This window comes from Equus przewalskii, chromosome 9 (assembly GCF_037783145.1).
Source record: "Equus przewalskii isolate Varuska chromosome 9, EquPr2, whole genome shotgun sequence".
In the NCBI taxonomy this organism is placed as follows: domain Eukaryota; kingdom Metazoa; phylum Chordata; class Mammalia; order Perissodactyla; family Equidae; genus Equus; species Equus przewalskii.
Genome location: NC_091839.1, coordinates 81,671,351 through 81,686,705, shown reverse-complemented (window position 1 = coordinate 81,686,705; position 15,355 = coordinate 81,671,351). Strand labels below are relative to the sequence as shown.

At 48.7% G+C, this 15,355-nt stretch overlaps 1 protein-coding gene across 5 annotated transcripts in view; it reads left to right on the top strand.

The window, feature by feature from the left end:
* The window catches only part of MAP3K5 (mitogen-activated protein kinase kinase kinase 5), a 180,756-nt gene that overhangs the window by 147,797 nt on the left and 17,604 nt on the right, over positions 1 to 15,355 (top strand). For 3 of the 5 annotated variants that reach the window (XM_070559384.1, XM_070559387.1, XM_070559386.1), the window contains 7 exons: positions 102 to 259; positions 2,309 to 2,486; positions 3,216 to 3,236; positions 5,676 to 5,856; positions 5,944 to 6,112; positions 9,798 to 9,983; positions 13,695 to 13,800. In XM_070559384.1, the coding sequence (XP_070415485.1) occupies positions 102 to 259; positions 2,309 to 2,486; positions 3,216 to 3,236; positions 5,676 to 5,856; positions 5,944 to 6,112; positions 9,798 to 9,983; positions 13,695 to 13,800 (999 nt within the window). The remainder of the gene's footprint in view (positions 1 to 101; positions 260 to 2,308; positions 2,487 to 3,215; positions 3,237 to 5,675; positions 5,857 to 5,943; positions 6,113 to 9,797; positions 9,984 to 13,694; positions 13,801 to 15,355) is intronic. The other 2 variants (XM_070559385.1, XM_070559388.1) reach the window with 1 other exon arrangement.

Sequence of the window (15,355 nt, the reverse complement as noted above, 5' to 3'; positions counted from 1 at the left end):
TGCTTTTAAAGTTGTCTTATTTCTGTGGGGAAATTGAAACTGTCGTTCAATATCCATCTGTTTTCTCTTTTTCAAGTGGAGCTGTGTTTGCGTATTTCCAGGTACCCTTCAGTACATGGCACCAGAGATCATAGACCAAGGACCCAGGGGTTACGGGAGGGCTGCAGACATTTGGTCTCTGGGCTGCACCATCATCGAAATGGCCACGGGAAAACCACCATTTTATGAGCTGGGAGAGCCACAAGCTGCTATGTTCAAGGTCACATTTCCTGTGTCTTAAAAGTCTGAAAAACCAATGCATAAGGCTTTTTGTGGCTACTGGATGTTCTGTGTGTGCGTGTGTCATATCTGTTTAGGCAACAGGAGGGGAGCCCCAGTGAGCATGCTCTGAGAGAACATTAAGCCTAAGGAGGTTCCCGCCCCCGAGCCAGCGTCCATCTCTCTCACTCGAGTGTTCTCAGCCACGAAGGGAGGGTCAGCGAAACCCCCATGACCGCCTTGTTGCAGCGCGGCGTAAGGAGCACACACTCCGTGGAAGATGATTTAGCTCTTTGGAAAACACAGTCTGAAAATCTTCCACGGAGGGAGATATAAGAACATTTTTAATCCATTTAGGTATTAAAGAAATGTTTTCCTTTCCTTCTCTATCATGATTCAGGCTCCATGCACAAAGGACATAATTACTATGATAAGTACAGCAATCTTATTCTCCTGTGTCCGCTCTTCTCGCCTGTTAGTTTGCCCGTTAGTAACTCTTTGGGGAGTGGGAAGCAGCCCCACCTCCCAAAACAGGGAGCACGTGAGGTGGAAGTAGGCCTGAGAGAGCCCAGGGGCCGCAGCTGCGGAATCCGGGGCCCGAGCGACACAGCGACCTGCCCCCGAGTCCCAGAGGCATCCCCTGTGGCTGCGCCCAGCCAGGGGAGGGTTCACACGGAGACCCTGTTTCCAAGAAGTAAAGCTCGAGTGTCTGCTGTTCTCTGAAGCGGAGGACTTGTGATGATAACTTGTTCCTCCTTTCCCGGCCGCTGACTGTGTTTCTAGCACTTACTCCGTTAGTGAATGGCATCTCGTGAGGGCTGCGGGTTACATACCCTCTACTTTTGCACAAAGCTTGGTTTACTTTAAGCTTGAAGACGATCTGATGGGAGGCTGTGGATACAGAAATGGGCCGTGTGACCCATCAAGAGCGGCCGAGGGAGCCGCCTCTCCTGCCAGGAATGCAGGTCTTTCTCATTTTGGCCGGTCGTTCAAGTTTCCAGCAGTCTGTAGGACATCACTGTGGGGTGCTGCCCTGTTACATACAACATGCATTAGAGGGCCGAGCGTAGACCCTGGCCCTGATTTACAGCGCCAGTCCAGGCTCCACACCGTCAAGGACTTGGATGACTTGGGGCAAATTAGTTAACCTCCTTATCCCTCAGTTTCCTCATCCGTAAAATGGGTATAAGAATAGTACCTATCTGATAAAGGCTTTTAGAGGTGTGTGTGAGGTAGTTTGTACACAGCACCTAGAACAGTGTCTGACACACAGTAAAGGCTATTTAATTATTACAAATAAGTGTATCTTATTATCCGCAGAAGAATAACTTTATATAAGCTATAAAATGACCAAAAAAAGATTTCCCTAGAAAATTTTCTCTGTACTAAACAAATGAAAATGTTATTGAAGAAAATGTAGAATGGCAGCAGTGAGAAGAAAATTCTGATTGTTATAAAAATACTGTTGTTTAATTTTTAAGTATTTTTAAGTATCCCTTTCAACGTAGGCAGTTTGAGATGGGGAGACATTCGCACAGCGTGGTCTAGGCAAACAACACAAGCTTTAAGCCAGACAAGTGAGGTTCAGATCCCGGATCCACCTTTTCCTAACATTTCCCCCCATCGCTATAACAAGGATAATTTAACCCACTAGGTTGTAGGGAGGACTTGATGAGATTCACAGAGGAAAAAGGCAGCACAATTCCTGGCACGTAGCTGCCGTGAGTAACCCAGTGGTCTCCGTGAAAAATGCCTTTGCGGAGAGCCCGCGTGCTCGTTGTTCTAGAGCTTTGAGGACCAAATTGGTACCTCAAGGTGCTGTCTGCTGTCTTAAGCCAGTCCCTCTGCCCGTGTGGTCGGTGGGGTTACAGCAGCACTCATCAGTGGAACCTTCCATGACCTGGAGGAACGAGTCCTGTGTCCCTCTGAGAAAGGCCTGGGCGCGTGGTGGATGCTACAGGTCCCGCTGCGGTGGGTGGCCAGGCTGGGGCGTGGGGCCCACGCGATGACAGGGCCGCTCAGGAGCTGCGTTCCTTGTGCTGTGTCTTAGGTGGGGATGTTCAAAGTCCACCCGGAGGTCCCGGAGTCCATGTCGGCAGAGGCCAAGGCGTTCATCCTGAAGTGTTTTGAACCTGACCCTGACAAGAGAGATGGCGCGAACGACCTGCTTCTGGATGAGTTCTTAAAAGTTTCGGGCAAGAAGAAGAAGACACAGCCGAAGCTTTCGGGTACGTGGTTGCCTTGAAGAGGAAAGGGGTCAGTCACTAAATCGTGAGCTCTGAAGGTGAAAGATTTTTCCAGAAGTGAGCTAATCTGTTGACAGATATCACTGGAAAGTGGTGTAAACGTTAGCACAGTGTTCTCAGGCATTTGATTTCTGGACCAGGCAGCTGTGTTACCATCAATTTCACAAATGCTAGGATCCCATACATAGTGGTCTTCCGTCATGTGGGTAGTCAGGCAGCCTCGATGGCGTTCTCGCATTGCTGATACCAGGGGTCAAGTGCAAAGGGGGTGAACTGTAGCCGTTTCCAGCAGAAATGCCAAATTACCACTAAAGGGCTACAGGGCTGTTAGAGAGTCCTTATGCTTCCGAGCTGTCTAGATAATTTGTTCTTTTAATTTTAGGCAGTAGGAAATACTTATTGCCGCTTAGAGAATATCTTTCTGAATAATTAACCGCCTCCTCCCAAAAAAAGAGAAAATTGCTAGTTATAAATAAAACAGCAGTATACAAATATAAATGGTCTTTTTGCAGTAATTTCCATAACTCCTTTAAGAAGGAAAAACCAAGTATGATCCGTTTGTTGTTGGCATGTTTGGGGTCTATATGGGACGAGGATGGGCAGATTGAATGTTTGGAAAGGACGCTGATTTCTTTTCAAGCATCCCCCGTTTGTTGATTGCTCAGTTTCACGACAAACCCAGCTTACGTTGCTGTCGCTCTCTTCCCACAGCTCTGGCCGCCGGATCGAATGGTGAGTCCCTTTTCTGTTTGCTCCCTGAGCTGCCGTGTGGCGCATCGTGTGATAAGCTCTAGATTTCCCAGCAGACAGCCCATCTTCTGCTCCTTGCTTGCACCGGGCTCTGGGTACCAAGGATGGGTGTGCCACTGTGCGCCTGGCTGGGCTCCTTCCTTCAGAAACCCCACACATCCCTCTGTCACGAGAGGGGCTTGAGTTGTTCCTCCCTAAATGCCAGATGGGGACTTCATTTTCTCAATCTTCAATTTGGGTGAAGTTCATTCTTTCTTATCTAAGATCCAGTGGGATTTCTTGTGGAAACTGCCAATGCCAGACCCCTTCCTCTGTCCTCTTTGGGGTCGCATGTTAACTGGTTTTAGTTGGTCAGGAGTAGCTGTGTTTCCGCTTCCTAATATCGGCCTTTTCAGATTGTAAGTAGGAAGGCAAATTTGCTCCAGGAAGGTCGACTGAGGCATCTCAGGGAAGAATGAAGAAGTGACCGTGGTTTGGAGGGTTCCCACATCGGGTGAGGCACAGCAGGTTTTGCAGGTTCCCCAGGCACCTCAATGCTGGTCAGTCCAGAGGAGAGGCCAGTGACTGGAGTCTCCGGGCCACAGCCTCCCCAGTTCTCCTGTGGTTCTGAGAGTCGGGACGATCCAAGGAGAGGGGCATGCCTCCCTTTCCTCCTTCCTCTGGGCAGCCTGGACTCCAGAGGGCCGTCTGCGTTTTCACAAGGTGAACGCTGGCTGCCCCATAGCCTGCCACCCAGCCTGTCTCTGGTGTCACGAAATGAGCACTGACTTTGGAGTTATGCACAAGTCCCTTCTGATCCCAGCTGAGCCACTTTCTAAAGGTGTGACTCGTCACAGTTCCCTTGTTTCGTCACGCATTCTGTGTTGGTAACATACCTCCTTGACAGATTTGGTTCTGAGGACAAAGCAGAGAATAGGCTAGAAGAGGCTGGAGCCAGGCCCAGAAGCTTGTCTGTGGTGGTTTTATCCCTTCCACGTGGATAGGTTTCTGTTGCAGGAAACAGATCCCGTCACACACACGTTTGAATTATGTGAGCTCAAGTGTACACACTTGGCATGAGAGAGCGGGAGAGGGTGTAAGCCAACAGTCACACCCAGTCTCCTCCGTGACCGTGTGCCCTAGAATGCACGTGAGATGGGGTGCAGACCCTCTGGATTCTTGGGGCCAGTCCCCTCCCCATGTGCCCTCACGCTCTGTGTCAGGGTAATTCAAGAGAATCTTGGACTCTGCTCTGGCTTTAGAGTCCAACTTCACTTAAGACATTATAGCAACTTAAGGTTTCATAGGGTCAGTATTAAGAGGCTGGGTGTTGGGGTCAGAGCTGGGTTCACTTGTTGGCCGAGTGGCCTTGAAAATGACCTCCCCTCAGTCAGCTCACCTGTGCAGTGGGTTCACGAAGACTGCCAGCTCCTGGGGTCTTGTGAGGGTTAAATATGGTCATGTATGTGGGATGCTGAGTGCAGCAGGCACTTGACCAGACAGTTCTTATGAGTACTCCTGCTGGTCTCCTCTTACTCTGGCCTGCCCATGCCCCGTGGCATGTTTAGAATCATGATCACAGCCAAAGGGTCTGTCTCCTCTCCCTGAAGACCCTCCTGTCCTCACCCAGAACTTCCCCCAGGCCTCCCAAATTCTCTGGAATTTTTACATCCCGTGATTCATCCTCTCTGCTCTGCCCCCCTGGCCTGAGACATTGATTTGTTTGGTAAAGATGTTTCTGGCAAAGATGACTTTCTTTAAAACCAGTGTTTGATGAAAGGAAGGCAGGTCCTGTTGTGCCAACTCAGTCTTCATCAAAATAAAATAAAAGCGCGTGTTTGCTGTGGAGTCATGGTGTCTGAGGACCGGGGAAGCCCTGAGAGAGCAGCTGACCCACTGGTTCCCAAACTCTGTCTTTAGCAAAGAGCCCTTTTCATGTGAATCTCTAGGCGGGGCCCTGGTATATGACCGAAGGAACGTATTTGTTTCAGGTGAAACAGGGTTGGAATCTGTGTCCTCAAATCACAGACTCTGTACTCACCCATCCGAGGCAGCCCCAAGATGCCAACATGGACCCTTAAGCCTCTGAAGAAAATGGTTTAAAAATTATGAGTCAGGTCCTTTATTTCAGAGATGTGACAGCTGAGGCCTATATATTACCTTCCTAAAGTCTGCAGGTGGACAGTGACAATGACGGGATCAGAACTCAGGGTGCCCCGCTATTTCCTGCCCCCGCGATGTTCCTTGCCGACTCCTGCATGGCTTGTCCTGAGCGCGGGGCAGTCGCGATCCTGTGACCAGCCCTTACAGGACGTGATTTTGCTGCTCCCTGGGACTAGACACCTGACAACTAACACTGCTCTCTTTGAATAGGCGTTTGAGTATGTGTAGGTTTTTAAAAGCCTTACTTATCTTCTCCCACCCCACCCCCACCCCCACAAGCAGAGTACCTCAGGAGCATCTCCCTGCCGGTGCCCGTGCTGGTGGAGGACACAAGCAGCAGCAGCGAGTACGGCTCCGTCTCTCCTGACACGGAGCTCAAGGTGGACCCCTTCTCTTTCAAGACGAGAGCCAAGTCCTGCGGGGAGAAAGACGGAAAAGGAATACGGACTCTCTTTCTGGGGTAAAGGCCTGGCTTATTTGGGGTGGAAGGAGTCTGTGGAGTGTCGCTGTGTGAAGGAAGTGATCTGTGCTGTGTAAATTATCGCAGCATCCCGGATGAAAACTTTGAAGACCACAGCGCGCCCCCGTCCCCTGAGGAGAAGGACTCCGGGTTCTTCATGCTGAGGAAGGACAGCGAACGGCGGGCCACGCTGCACAGGATCCTGACGGAAGACCAGGACAAGGTCGTGAGGAACCTGATGGAGGCTTTGGCTCAGGTAAACCGCTCATGGACGCTTCGTTTCCCCAAGTAAACGTATTTGGACTGTGTCCTGGCCCCCTGGAACTGCCGCAGGTGCGGGGGCCTGAGGAAGCTGGGGTTAGCGCTCGAGATGGTGGCCTGTCCCGGGGTGGGCTGGGGGAGGCAGACCCCCCAACACAGAACCGCATGTTTGAACATAAGCTGTTTTAAGTCAAAAGCAAAATTTTCACGTTGGTGAGGTTCCAGTTGGTCCCTACAAGCCTCTTCCTCCTTCGTTCAGTTGGTAAACACACGTGGAGCCACGGAACAGCTAATTCTGACCTTAACATCAGGCTGCCTGCCGTGGGCTCCTCTGAGCATCTGGGAAACGTCGCAGTTACGACCGAGACTCCTGTGCTGGCAGGGCTGCGTTCAGATGCAAGGAGCTGGGCAATGCGGTGCCTTAGATAGTGAGCTGGAGGAAACAACGCTGGTCAGTCACGCGCTTGTCCCTGGGTGCGTTCGTTTGCTCGGCTGCCAGGACAAAATACCAGACTCTGTGGCTTACACAACAGAACATCACTCTCAGAGTTCTGGAAGCTGGAGTCTAAGAGCAAGATGTCAGCCTTAAAAATGAGCAAATGTAGTTGAATATATAGTAGCATGCATGGTTAAATGTATAGCTATACACGAGAGTCATAGTGTCTATGAAATATATAGTGATAATAGCAGGCACTTCCCGTGGGCCAGGCATTCTGACTATTCGTGTGTATTTGCTCACATAGTCCTCATAACATAGGACTCTGGGAGTCGTTGTAGTCGTGTCCTCATTTAGCAGATGAGGAAACCAAGGCACAGAAGTAACTTGCAAAGGCCGTGGAGCCCTCACTGATGGAGTTGGGATTTGGACCGGCCATCTGCCTCCAGGGTCTGTGTTCTTCACCACCACACACTCCCCTCCCTGGTCTGCCTGACGGCGACAAGTCTGGGCTGGGGGTGGGGCGTGGCAGGGGTCGAAGGAGGAGGTCGCCGTTAGCCAATGTGGCAGAAAGGCGTCTCCTGTGGGCACTAGTGTGAGAGGCCTGTTTGGGTCAGAAACACACAGGACACAGCAATGGCCTCAGTCTCATCATCATCCCCAAAGGGTGTGCTTGTCCAGTACAGAAAACATCTGCCCACTTGGGGTTCTCTTTGTCTCCCTGCCGGGCTGTAGTCCCTCGGGGTAGGACTGCCGCCGTCCTTGTTGTCCCCGCTCTCAGCAGAGCCTGGCGGGAGAACGCACTTCCGCGACCACGCTGAAACTCCTCAGCTTTGGAGTTGGCTAATCCTAGTCGATTCTTTGTGTCTCACTGGTTTCTTAAGCACACCTGAATGTTCTCTGTAAAAGGAGAAGGGAAGGAAAACCGTAAAAGCACCCTCGGAGGCCGTGCCTCGGGCACCTGCCTGAGTGCCCAGTGAGGACCAGAGACGCCGGTCAGAAGCACCTGCTAAGTCCAGAATCGTCGAGCGAGGGAGGGGCCTCTGATGGCGCCGCTGGGTGGCAGTGAGCCCCTCCTGGGACATCACCTGCTGACCTAGTGGGAGAGCAGGTCCCCGCCAGGTCAATGCAGCTCTTCCGGCTGAGTGGGGCCGGAGAGTGCAGTGAGCAGGAGCCGGGTCCCACCACTTAAGGCTCTGCGACGTGGAAGAGTGACTTTACTCCTCTGAGGCTGAATTCCTTCATCTGTAAAGTGGAGGAACTGACAGTAGCCGAGATCATGGGCAATTGAAATAATGACAGCAAGTGTTTCCACGATTGTTAACTGTTGTTGTTGTCGCTATCAAGGAGGCTAATAACAGTTATCTGATATCTTTAATTGTTCTCTGCAACCAGGTCAAAGTAATTCTTTTCATTGTATTAAATATTTCTAGATACATCTTTATGTTTAAGCCTACCCTTTATAACAAGACCAAAATGTAGACGTTGGTCAGATCCTGCAACCAGTGCCCGAAAGCCCTTTCAGTCTTTAACTTCCTTCTGAAATCCACTCCTCGCTTTGAAAGAGGTTTAAAGGGTGAAGAATAGAGAACGCCTTTGCAGGAGGATCCGAGGTGGTACCACGAGTGCCCAGGAAGGGCTGTCCGTCAAATGCTGCCTCCTGACGCTGAGTCAGGCTCCCTGACCCCGTGGAAGCTCGTCTGTGAAGGCACATTGTCGATCCGCAGGCAGAGACGGGAGTTGGAGCAGAAATAGTGATCGTGTCAGTGGGTGAAGCAGCCCAGACAGAAAGCATTTCCCAGAGCAGACAGCCTTCCTTTGTAGGACGGGGCACACACATCAAAACCAGAAGCAACATGTTTTTCTGTTGTGAAAACAGAGCTAATGTCAAAAAAATGTTTGCTGTTTAAACTGCTGGCAAACACATAACTGATTTTTCACTAAGACAAGCTTCCAGTTTCTGAATAACTCACATTTTTCTTCTTGAACATATGTTCACGTTGTTAGGATATTGCCTCTGAATCTTTACTTTGGGTGTAATTTAGTTCATGGTAAGAAAAACAAAGTTTATAATTGCTCCCCGTCTGATTTTAAAATATTCCCGTAATGACAGCTTTCAAGCTTTTCAATATAATCTTTTCTCATGAAAACGGAAACATGAGAGGGAGCCCCCACAGGAAATATATTGAGAGGAAGAACTTGATGGTGCGTTTCTCTTTCATTTTAATAGAATCCTAGAAATTGTCATTTTCACAGCCCAGTTGAGGAATTTAATTTTAATGATGCAGTAACCAAATGGGCAAGATGAGACAGAATGAGCATAACAAAAATCCCGTTGTTTCTTAAACTTAAATGAGGATAAATAACATCCTGCTATGTTTCCTTTAAGGAAAGAATGTTCCTTGCACAAAGTAAAAAAAATTCAACTTGAGAGAGGGACCTTATTTAAATATTGTATTATATTTTTAATACGTAAAATAGTCCATTGGTCCATTCTTAGGCCTAATTGCCTCCTTGGTGGGTAAGGAAAGGTTTCAAGGGTGGAGTGTGAAGCAAGCCCCTTTTGGTTGCAAGGAATTGACCCACTTTAAGTGTGGTCGAAGTCCTCGGGACATGTCGTAGGTAGACACACACAGCCGTGAGGGAGGTAGATTCAAGGAATTCCAACCACGGTGCTGGGCCAAGCCTCCCAGAGATGGAAAATGGAGTGCAATTCCAAGGGACGTCAGCTTCCAGGAGTTGGCAGGTCTCTTCTCTGGCTCGGTGGCCGTTGGCCCTCTTGGCGTGCCAGCTCTGTTTGTGTCCACTTCTCCTCCTCCTACTGGCCGTCATTCTCAACTCCATTGCTTCTGATTCCTAAATGATCACTGGATGTACCCTTGCCCCTATTTTATGACCCCTCTCTCTGGGCAGACTTTGAGCCTGAGATCCCGGGGTTTGCTGCCTGAATCTCTCTTTAGCTCCTGATTGAAATTTCTGACAGCAAGAATCTTGTCGCCTCAGCCTGTCCCTGTTTTGGCAAAGTTTTGCGGATCTGACTGTATCATGGCTCTTGGCCAGCGTAGGGGGCAGGCGCCCTTCCTCCCGAAGTCTGATGATTTCTTGCTGGGGGAGAAGCAGTGTGGTTCAGATGCGGTCCTCTCCCTTAGCAGGGGCGTTCTGAAGCCCAGCTCTTCCCAACAGGGGCCCACGGCTGGTGTGTCCAGCACGGATCAGCTTACGGCTTGTTGGGTTTTGTTCACAGGGGGCCGAGGAACCAAAGCTAAAGTGGGAGCACATCACAACCCTCATCGCAAGCCTCAGAGAATTTGTGAGATCCACCGACCGAAAAATCATCGCCACCACGCTGTCGAAGCTGAAGCTGGAGCTGGACTTCGACAGCCACGGCATCAGCCAGGTCCAGGTGGTTCTCTTTGGTTTCCAAGACGCTGTAAGTATAATATTTAGCTGTTCTTTTCCCACAAACTCTAGCTAAAACTATTCAGAAAAATATGGTGAAGCTAAGTGCTGTTATCTTTTCTTTGTTTGATGATTTCGATGAACTCTCTTCTCCTTGGGTGACAAACAAGTGTGAGGTGCTGGCCTCTCTGTGGGCTTCTAAGTGTCGCATCTGTTGTTTGGTGGGTACGCACCCTCCCACTTAGATGCACGCAGAGCTGGGCACCGTGGAGAATAGCAGAGCTCCCAGACACCCCTCGTGGCTGGACTCCGTTCTGAGGAAGTCGTGGAGTGGGTCTCTCTTGGTTTTGACAACTTTAGCAACAGAGCATACACCCTTTGGTCCAGCGCTTTCTAATTCTGTTAAGAGATGCCATCTACTGGCTGTGGAGGGAAATGGGGCCCTGAAGACTGGAATGGTCGCTGTGGAATAAAACCAAAAAAATTTTTTCAGTTTTTCTCTGGTTTCCTTACAGAATATTTTAAGCATGTTTGTGGGGCCAGCCCCGTTGCTGAGTGGTTAAATTCGGGCGCTCAGCTTCAGTGGCCCAGGGTTTCACTAGTTCGGATCCTGGGTATGGATGTGGCACCACTCATCAGGCCATGCTGAGGAGGCGTTCCACATAGCACAACCAGAGGCACTCACAACTAGAATATACAGCTATGTACTGGGGGGCTTTGGGGAGGAAAAAAAAACAAAAAGGAGATTGGCAACAGTTGTTAGCTCACATGCTGATCTTTAAAAAAAAAACATGTTTGTTTAATAAATAGTCACTATTTCCTAGCCAGCAATATCCTTCAGAGTCCAGGGCGTCACTGAATGAAATTAGTCCACGGGATCTAATGAGAGGTGCTGAGGACTCTGCTCTCTCAGGGGAGTTGCCGTGCAACGCAGACTGGAAGCCCGTCTTCCAAAAGCCTGCTCAGAACCATCTGTTGTTCTTGAATGAGACTTATCTGTGGAACTTTGTACCAAAAAAGCCTGAACCCACTCCCAGGAGGCGTTACCAAGTGTAGGAGATGGAAAGAAGACTTCTTCACAGTCTTGTGGTGTGAATATGGAAACACTTTGCATAATTTTACTTAAATCCCCCAAATTCACCCACTCCTAATGTGTCTATTGCTCCTGCAGAGGAGATGTTGTGACAGTGGTACCTGATGCATCAAATGATCCTTGATTTAAAGCCAAATTATAATCTTTCAGTGGCCGCTGATGTTCTCTGAGTCTCTGTGTAAGCCACATGGTGTATCACTGATGTTCTCTGAGTCTGTGTAAGCCACATGGTGTATCACTGATGTTCTCTGAGTCTGTGTAAGCCACGTGGTCTGCCACTGATGTTCTCTGAGTCTGTGTAAACCACGTGGTCTGCCACTGATGTTCTCTGAGTCTGTGTAAGCCACGTGGTCTGCCACTGATGTTCTGTGAGTCTGTGTGAGCCACGTGGTCTGCCACTGATGTTCTCTGAGTCTGTGTAAACCATGTGGTCTGCCACTGATGTTCTGTGAGTCTGTGTGAGCCACGTGGTCTGCCACTGATGTTCTCTGAGTCTGTGTAAGCCACGTGGTCTACCTCTGATGTTCTCCAAGTCTGTGTAAGCCACGTGGTCTGCCTCTGATGTTCTCCGAGTCTGTGTAAGCCACGTGGTCTGCCACTGATGTTCTCCGAGTCTGTGTAAGCCACGTGGTCTGCCACTGATGTTCTCCGAGTCTCTGTAAGCCACGTGGTCTGCCACTGATGTTCTGTGAGTCTGTGTAAGCCACGTGGTCTACCTCTGATGTTCTCCGAGTCTGTGTAAGCCACGTGGTCTTTGTGCTGCATTGTGGGTGGGAACAGGGCTCCTGACTTGATTGAAGTCATGGGAAATGAAAGCTGCTGGCAAACCCATCACTAATATTCAGTGCCAAAGGCACGTTTGCCCTGCAATGAGGTGGACCCTACCATCTGCAAATGGAATGGAATGGAATAATTGAGTGAATTTGCACTTGCCCACACACTTGGCTTCTAGCCGAGAAATTGGAAAGCAAATTGGCCCGTAGAATTCAGCTCGAGAGTGGTTTAGGTGTAATCCTGGGCCTTGGGCCCAGGTCACATACGCAAGCACACAAACACACCCCACCCCTGCTGTTGCTCACTCACTGTCCAGGATGGGAATGAACCCAGGAAATGGGCCTCTGTAGTATACTGTTTAATGCAGAGTGGGTCGTGGTTATCGAGGACCCCTCTTCCATCTTCTGTGTGTGGCTCTGAGAGAAATACTCTCATTCACGAAATGTTATACCCGACGTTAGTTGAATAAATGGGCAGATCCTCTAAAGAGATGAAGGTGCCAGGACAGACTCACTCTGAAAGGATTTCATATGACATGTGGGACCCTGGCGTGGTTCCCTTCCTTGGGAGGTACTGCCATGAGGACTCCTCAGACCCACTCCCTCCAAACTGGGGGTTTTGGGGAAGATGGACCAAGGACAGGAAGAAGCTGCTGGCACCCCAGCTTGTGATGTGGGATTGCACTGGGCCACCTTCCGTGTTGCCTTCTCCTCAGCTGCCTCTGAGGCCTCTAGTCAAAGCCCTATTGGGAAAACAGCCTCTTTCCTGGAGGCCCGTGTCAACCATCAGTCTGTGGAGTTATCCCAAATTTTAAGTGAGCCTCTCTTAGCCTTATGAGAAAGGTTATTCTTTAAAAGGTAACACACATGGTTTATACACAGAATGGAATATTATTCACTCTTATAAAGGAAGGGAATTCTGACCCATCACACTAAGTGAAAGAAACCAGTCACAAAAGGATAGACACGGCATGGTTCCACTCACAGGAGACCCCTAGTGTTCCCGTTCACGAGAAAGGAGGTCGCCGGGTGGGTGGGGGCTGAGGCAGGGGGCATGGGCAGCTAGTCTTTCATGGGTGGAGAGTCTCAGTTTTGCAAGATGAAGAGTTCTGGAGATGGACGGTGGTGATGGCTGCACAACATTGTGAATGTGCTTAATGCCACTGAACTGTGCACTTAGAAGAAGGTAAATCTTATGTTAATGTGCCTTTTACCACAATTTTTAAAAAGAAAAAGGAAGGTAACACGGATATCGATTTTAGTGTCTATTTAAATGTGTGAACTGTTACTCGTCACCAAAAAAAAGATACCCTTACCACAAAGATGTTTAATGTGGACAACTTTTCTGGAATATTCTAGCAATGACTCCTCTGTTTACAGAGGTACAAATAACCATGGGAAGGAAAACAAGCCGATCACTGTGGTGAATCTGCGGGTAGAACATACAGCTTGTTTCCCCTCCACCTGCTTCTCCACGTCACCGGAGCATGAAGCAGTGCTTGGTTGGGTTAAACGCAGTCATTTTTTATCTGAAGCCACTTGGTCTCTTTTCTCCTCCTTTCCACCTCCACCTTCCGGTCTGCAGACATCATGAAAGGTGGGAACTGCGTGTTCTGAGTCCCAAAGAAGCAACATTCCCCTTAAGCAGACCCCCTCTCTTTTAAGCAGTGCATCTCATTTGCTTATATGGGGATCACCAAACTTTAACATAAAGCGGCAACTTCTCATTTGTTTTCTGGTGACATAAATTATTCACAATTCAAGGTGAAGAAAACTTAGGTTTTTTTGTTGATAGGATGTCATCCAAATGCTTGCGTTCGCTAGGTTGTTTGGAACTAGAAATTAAAGTGGACTGAATGTTGCTCTCTTTCTCCAGGTCAATAAAGTTCTTCGGAATCATAACATCAAGCCACACTGGATGTTTGCCTTAGACAGTATCATCCGGAAGGCGGTGCAGGCAGCCATCACCATTCTGGTTCCAGGTCAGAAATGTTTCACTACTTTGCCAATATTTAGTGTTTGATAATTTAACTTACTGTTCCTCCATCATTTATGGTCTCCTTATTGCTTTTAAGACCAAGTTAGCTTTTTCTTTTTATCCTCTCAAAGCCGCCAAATAATGTTTACCTGGTACACGCGGTCTGAGCGATGGTACTCCAAGCCAGAGGTTTACTATGAGGAAGAAGACTTGTTTCCTTGTCTTTAAAGAGCGTGTTTGAGTATGAAGAGAAAGAGAAAACCATACAGGTTGCCCGGATGTATATGCATTCAATCTACAGATATCTGTGCCCACAAAACACACTTCTATGCCGTTCTTTACCAGCTCATCAAGTGATGTAAGGAGCTCTTTAAAATTACAGCTTGCAGAGCCCCAGCCCAGGCCGAGTGAGTAAGAATCTGCTGGAAAAAGCCCAGGAATCTGATTTTCATCCGGCTCCCAGGTCGTGTTGTTACACAGCCAGCGGAAATCACTCGTCTAGGCAGATCCCAGCTCCATCTGCAGTGGAGGAGGCAGCAGGGGCAGTGTTGAGGAAACAAGGTTTTTCCCCATTTGTGACACTTGCCCCAATCAAACTACTCTTGTTTTCTTGTCCAATGGCTGTTTCCCTCCTCAGAGGGTAACTGGGTCTGTTTTCTTTCATTCTGTGCCCAGTATATTGTCCACAGTATACCTCTGGAAAACAGTAGCCCTCTGATAAATATTGGTTGAAACAATAAGTGAGTTTCACCTGATTATAACAAATTAGGGTGGAAAATTGGCGTAACTTAGAGAAAAATTCTAGAGAGGCTTTGAAATGTGTGAGCAGCAGCTGGATGTGACGGAATGCTAACATGACCCTGTGGAAGCTTGGAGGAAGCCAGCAGGCGCTTACACTCAGAGGATTTGCACTGGGAGAAGCTCGCGTGTGGGCAGCGTCCCATGGAGGGGCTGTGTATCAGCAGGCACAAGGGGCGAAGGGGACAGGTGTGTATCAGCGAGAGTGACGGGGACAGGCCATGGTCACACACAGGAGTACCTAAACTAGGGTGCCCAAGTGAGGAGGGGGGGAGGGTTATACTTGGAAATAATTTAACAGTGTATAAATGACCTGTTAATCTAATTTTTAAAAACTGATTACCTAAATGCAGTGGATTATATCCTGGAATTGAAAAAGAACACGGTGAAAAAGTGTGTCATCTGAACGAAGTCTGTCGTTTAGTTAGTAATACTGTACCAATGCTAATTTTTTATTTTTGACAAATATACCAGTTTGATAAGATGTATCAAGGGGACCTGTGGGGAAGCTATAAGGGAATTCTATCATCTTTGCACCATTTCTGTAAATCTAAAATTCTTCCAGAATAGAAAGTTTAAGAAGTACCCTGACAATCACACTGTGGGCGAGACACTGAGTTTAGGGAGAGCGACAGAGAGGCACGGTCCTCGCGAGGTGTCCCAGCGATGGCCACTGGTTTAGCCCAGCCCATGTACGGAGCAGTCACATTCTTTGTGAAAAGGGTTTGCTAAGGAAAGTTATTTGTCCTTCCACTGTGAAA